This window comes from Triturus cristatus, chromosome 5_1 (genome assembly GCF_964204655.1).
Source record: "Triturus cristatus chromosome 5_1, aTriCri1.1, whole genome shotgun sequence".
In the NCBI taxonomy this organism is placed as follows: Eukaryota; Metazoa; Chordata; class Amphibia; order Caudata; family Salamandridae; genus Triturus; species Triturus cristatus.
In genome coordinates, this window is record NC_140587.1 from 809,959,571 (window position 1) to 809,965,724 (window position 6,154).

Below are 6,154 nucleotides of genomic sequence, written 5' to 3' on the forward strand. Positions count from 1 at the left end.
AAGTAAGTAAAAGTTGACTAACTGCTGTGATGGGCTTTTTTAGACATAATTTAAGGTAAAGTGTACTGTGATGAAATCTAGAGGTCTTATTTGATATCATTAGTGTGACTAAGATTAAATCAGAGCAAATAATTTTATTTTGCATATTTAAAAATGTTTACATTAGTTCCTTGTGAATATTTGTCGCTTTGGCATTAGTGCTTACCCAGTTCACAAGGACATATGGGTCGCTCTTGTTCTTTGTAATATGCCCATTGATATGGTCAGATCATTTTATGATTCCTTTTAGGATCAACAGCAGCATTAGACACCAAATGGTTGGATGCCCCTCGAATGGTCTTTAAAGGCGCTGGCACAAAGTCACGTCCGAATCTTTTAGTAAAGTTTACGTACCCCCTGTTTTTAATGAGCACATAGACGGCACCATGAAACGTAGGGTTTTTACTGATACCATGAGTGATGTGATAGACAGGTTGGCTCCCATGACACATCAACTCAGTAACTCTCAGAAAACAAGTGAAGAATGGTACACTTCTGACTTACACAGTGAAAAATCTAGATACAAACACCTAGAAAAATCCTGGCGTAAATCCCAGCTGGAAACAGAAAAACTTAAATTCAAATTGGCCCTCACTAACTACCATAAGAATTTGAAAAGGGCACGTAAAGATCATGTCAAAACTAAACTTAATCAGGCAGGAAATTCATCAAAGGATCTCTACAAAATTCGCAACTCCCTCACCAATCCTACAGCATGCGCACAGCTGGTTATCCCCTTTCAGGGACTGTGTGATAAGATAGCTGTATACTTCGACGGTAAAATTAACCTGATTTATAAACAATTCTTTCAAAACGCTTGGCAGGTGCTACCGACTAAACCCGAATCTGTTCCGCTAGAAGGCTCAGATGAAGGTCTGAAACATTTTAAGGATATTGAGGTCTCGCAAGTGGAAGCCATGCTAAAAAAGGCGAAATCCGGACCTCCTATGGATATAATGCCCACCCACAAATTTGCCCTCCTCGCCCCTCTCCTGGCCGCCCCTATTGCTGAGATCCTGAACACTTCGTTAAGTGAAGGCTATGTGCCTCTAGATTGGAAGGTCGCCCAAGTGCTACCTATCAAGAAGAAAGATCAGGTGCCTGCCGAAGTGCTCTCCAATTACCGTCCCATTTCTCTCCTTCCGCTTATGAGCAAAATGGCAGAGAGCTACTCACTTAATGGACTATCTTGAGGCCAACGGCATCCTTGATCCTTCACAGTCTGGGTTTAGATCCAACTACTCCACAGAGACAACTCTCATAGGGGTCACTGATTATATTAAAATGGCCTTGGATGATAACAAAGGAGTAATGTTGGTCTTGTTGAATCTAACAGCAGCCTTCGACACGGTCTCTCATCAGAAAATGATGTTTCGACTGAGAGAGGCCAGTCTGCAGGGGCTGGCTTTCAATTGACTTGTCAGATTTTTAGACCAGCACACGCAAACCATCAATCTGGGCCCTGTTCGATCTCAAACTGTGAAGCTTACTAAGGGGGTGCCCCAGGGCTCTTGTCTGAGCCCTACTTTGTTTAACATCTATGTGGCCCCCCTTGCTAAAGTCATCCGAGAGTACGGCTTTACGCTGTTCTCCTACACTGACAATACACAATTACTCCTATCCTTTGATGAGGACACGGAGTTAGTCGATTAGCGTTTTGCTAAGGGCATGTCAGCCATAGCAGAATGGATGACAGAACACTTTTTGCAGTTAAATGCGGCTAAAACAGAAATCTTGCTGTTTGGTGCTGCACTAACTTCATGGTCCCCTGAGTGGTGGCCGACAGTGTTAGGCCCTGCCCCCTCTCCAACCTCTGTGGCTAAAATTCTAGGAGTCCGGCTGGATGTACGGTTATCCATGAAGGATCAAGTCATGACCACTGCAGGGACCTGCTATCATACCTTGAGCCTTTTGCGCAGAGTGTTCATGTGGCTGCCCCTCACTGTACGTAGAACCTTAATTCAGGCTTTGATCATTAGTCACCTAGATTATCGTAATGCTTTATTGGCATCCGCAAACGAGTCACTTCTCAGCAGATTGCAGATCGTCCAGAATGTGGCCGCATGCCTAGCTCTTAATAAACCACCCTGCACCTCCTCTGGGCCATTACTGAAATTTCTCCATTGGCTTCCAATCCGTCAGAGAATTAAGTTCAAGCTCTGTTGTTGCGTCCATAGAGCTCTTTATGGTACAAGCCCAAGCTATATGGCGGATAAGTTCAAAATGTACTGCCCGAACCGATGTCTTAGATTGGAAGTCAAAGGGTTGTTGAGGGTCCTTCGCTATCAGAAAATACGATCTGGAGGCAAAACTGTTGCCTACTTGGCTCCGAAATACTGGAATTCTTTGCCAGAGGATTTACGTAAATGTCCTAGTACTGCTCGCTTCAGGAAACTCCTGAAGGCGGAATTATTCAAGGCTTGAGTTATGGGAGTTCGTGCCTGCCTGACTTGTTTTCTATGTTAGCGCGGAGATACCCCTTCGGGGGTGATTCCTGCGCTTTATAAGTTCTCTACATACATACATACAAGAGGTGTCTCTGAACCCAACTCCAAGGCTGTCATTCACTTCTTGCAGGATGTTTTCTCCAGAGAAGGCGTCCTGGAGGAACTACTAACTGACAATGGGGTACAGTTTACCTCTGTCTCCATGCAAAAGTTCCTGGCCAAACTGGGTGTGAAACATCTGCGTAGTCCTCTTTATCACCCTTAATCGAATGGTAAAGTTAAGAGGCTTAATAGGGTTCTGGTTGAATGTGTGCAGAGTACGCTTAATACCAATGGTGATTGTGAAACTGCTGACAGAAACATGATTTGGGCATATAGAACCACTCCCCACTCTGTTTCTGGTGCCATTCCTTTTGAGTTGATGAGAGGCAGAAAGGTTTCCTCTTCTTTATGCCCCATTTGGAAATTGGACGCTATCAGAGGTGACTGTAATGTATCCTCTGAAGCTTCTAGGGCTAAGATTGCTTCCGATAATTCCATTTGTTCTAAATATGAAAAACTTTGTCATTCTGGAAAAAAGAGAGTAATTAGGTTCACTGTTGGAGATTTGGTCATTGCAAGAAAGAAAATCCAAATTCAGAAAACTTTGCTACATTGTTGAAGTGAAAAATCATGCTGTTCGCCTTGACAATGGCCAATGGTGGAATGTTTCACTTCTAGCCAAGTTCTCACAATGTGGTAAGTTGCCAAACTCGTTGCCTCCTGCTGAGTCTACTTTAAGGAGAAGTTGTAGAGCTAGAAATGTTCCATGCAAACTGCGTGATTAGTAATTTTAATTAGTAGTTGTTTTATTTATTATCTTTATTATTATTATCATTATTATTATTATTTTAAAAGGGGGGAGATATGTGGTGTTCTGCATATTGCTATGTCCCTTTTTCATGTTCTTTATGGTATAGAATCATGAGATTGCAATGACCTCCTACCTAGTGTAATTCCTTATCAGAATGTATGGGTACAGAGGATTAGAACACCTTGCCTTTCAGTTAGTGCTGATTCTCTGGGCCCGTTAGACCTATGTATCAGTTCCACTAACAAAGCTCCTGCTCAAGTATCCATGCCGTGGACCCCATCTTTTCAGGTACCCAGGCAACATCTTCCCCTTTGTGACTGGCATTGAAAATATTTTTAAAGAGCAGGAAGTGGTCCCATGGACCACTGCTTACTCTTAAAAAATGAAACAGTAATGTTTAATTTTTCTTTTTTAAATGCATCCCGTTTTCCTTTAAGGAAAACAGGCTGCATTTTTAAAAAACTGCTTTATTTAAAAAACAGTCCCAGACATGGTGGTCTGCTGACCCCAGCAGGCCACCATCCCTGGGAGTGCTAGCCATTCCTAAGCAAATTGCACCTGCCTCATGAAAATTAATGAGGCAGGCAATTTCCACCCCATTAGGAATCGCAAACAGTTCTGAGACACTGTTGGAAATTCCAATTTGCGAGTCGTAAATTGCGAGTTGCAAAATGAAGCAATTTGCGACTCACAAATTGGAAGGGTCGTACATCTGGCCCTAAATGTGCACATGAACAGATAATGAGGATCTTAGAGATCCTTTCACGAGAAATCAAATTGGTCAATATCTTTCTGCAACAAAATTTAAACTAGTGACTAAAGTTCCAATCATGCCATCAACCTTCCCTTTCTTTCCTTGCGTTTGTGAATTGACTTCTTCATATTATCCAAATCCTTAAACAATCCCACAAACCTGATCCCAATCACATTAGTTGACCTAACACAATTTTTCCAGATTCGTGCAGCAGCGCAAATGGCTTAGTCATGCCTACTAACTTGAATATCATTCAGGGTTGGTCTGGCCGTAGCAGACAATATCGGCCCCCAGCAACAAAAGCACCACAAAGCTTTCTCCATCCCCTCCCCCACCGTCTCAACCCCCTCGGTTTCAGTTCTCAGTCCGGCTCTGATATCATTTATCCATTTTTCAATATCTTCTCTACAAATGATTCTGACATTTTTCACCTAATACTCCAGATGTAACCTAAGTATAGCCTTGGGTCAACATAACCTCAAATTATCATGCTTGGAAAATAAATCCTTGCATGACTTACCGTAGGCAAGAATCATTCATATGGAAGGTAATTAAAAGTTATTTGGAAAGTGCATAGGAATTGCATTAGCTTAATATCCGAAAAGCAACAAATGTTTCAGATATTCCAAGCAACCATTCAGAGCAGTGTAACAATAGCCATGTTGGTTGTCTACTTAATGTCTCGCATGACCGTGATATGTAATGGCTTTTTTAGCAGGATCGAATCTAGCGTAACCACTGATTAATTTGGTAAAACACAATTTATACCTGCTTTTTGGCTAACTGGTTAACAGAAGTGTGAGTAATTCTGCCTCCCAGTCATTGTCTGTAAAGGTAATTTGGTGCTTCAGAAGTTGAGACTTCCTTAACCCATTCACAAATGTTCTCAAATTAGGTATAAGTCAGGGGTGGACCCCAGTGGACAGCAGCCCTGCACAGTTTTCTTAGAATGGACGCTATTCATCATAGCCGAAGGTTAAGGGAGGGAGGTCCAATGGGCACGCTGCAAGTACTGGGAAGGTTTAGAAGAGCCACAAAGAGCTGGTGGGCATTTTGTTAAAACCTAAAGTACAGGCAAGTTATATAGGCTGTCTTGTGGCTGCCCTATGTTGTCTTTGGATGACCAGCACTCCATGCAGAATATGCAACCCAGGACATTTCACATACTCAGTAACTCACCACTTCCTTTGGTGGTGGGACTATAGCACTGCTTCTGGAATCATGGAAGGAGTGAGCATAGACAAGCTGAACAGGTGGGCATAGACAGAAATCAGGTATGTACTGAGTTATATTTCAACAGAAACCTTTGCATAAAGTAGTGGATGTGTGTGGCACTCATGTACTATATATTAACATTGGTATTCAACGTTGTATCACTGCCTATCACATCACAATATCAGCTACAAAATGTGCCCCCCCTCCATAATAACAACTTTCAGATCATGTAAATGCTGACAAAATGACATATTGGGCCGCAGTAACCCCAGAACTTACTTCTAGTGTACGACGCGTTAAACCCTTTCTTCTGGATGTTGAAGTCACTTGTAAACAGCACGGTCATCTCATTGCCAGTTGAACTGAATGAGAGTCCTTTCGTCATCAGCCCACAGAACCTCATTGTGCTCTGTCCATTGTCAATTGTCATAGAGTCAAAAACGCAGTTCGGAGATTCCTCCACATCAAAATCCACAAAGGTGATCTGGATAATAAATCCTGGGGGTGCATGAAAGGACCACTGGCAGGACAGAATGTTGAGGTAATCTTTCGGGTAGCAGGGAGTGGAGAAGTACCCTGAAGAGTTGGTGATCACCATTCTGCAACTGGAGCATTCCAACGCTGTTGGACCAAAGGAAGGACATGAGGCGACAACATCATTTTGCACATTAAGAACACTCATCAAATTTGAAAATGTTGATAAGATTACCAAAAGATCACTTGTCATGAGTACAGAGCAATTCCATTCCAGTTATTATTCCGACAACCCATAGTAATGTGTTGCCTCAGTTCAGTTGGTTTCAATGAGAATAAGCAGCACTACAATTCACAGAACTCATTGAGGGC

The 6,154-nt window shown here is 42.4% G+C and overlaps 1 protein-coding gene across 1 annotated transcript in view; it reads right to left on the reverse strand.

Annotated features, from left to right (window-relative positions):
- Positions 1-5,906, reverse strand: part of LOC146831504 (adhesion G protein-coupled receptor E1-like) — a 227,140-nt gene extending 221,234 nt beyond the window's left edge. Inside the window, exon 1 of the mRNA XM_085603927.1 lies at positions 5,588-5,906. Within this exon, the coding sequence (XP_085460053.1) occupies positions 5,588-5,906 (319 nt within the window). The remainder of the gene's footprint in view (positions 1-5,587) is intronic.
- Between the last annotated feature and the right edge of the window lie 248 nt (positions 5,907-6,154).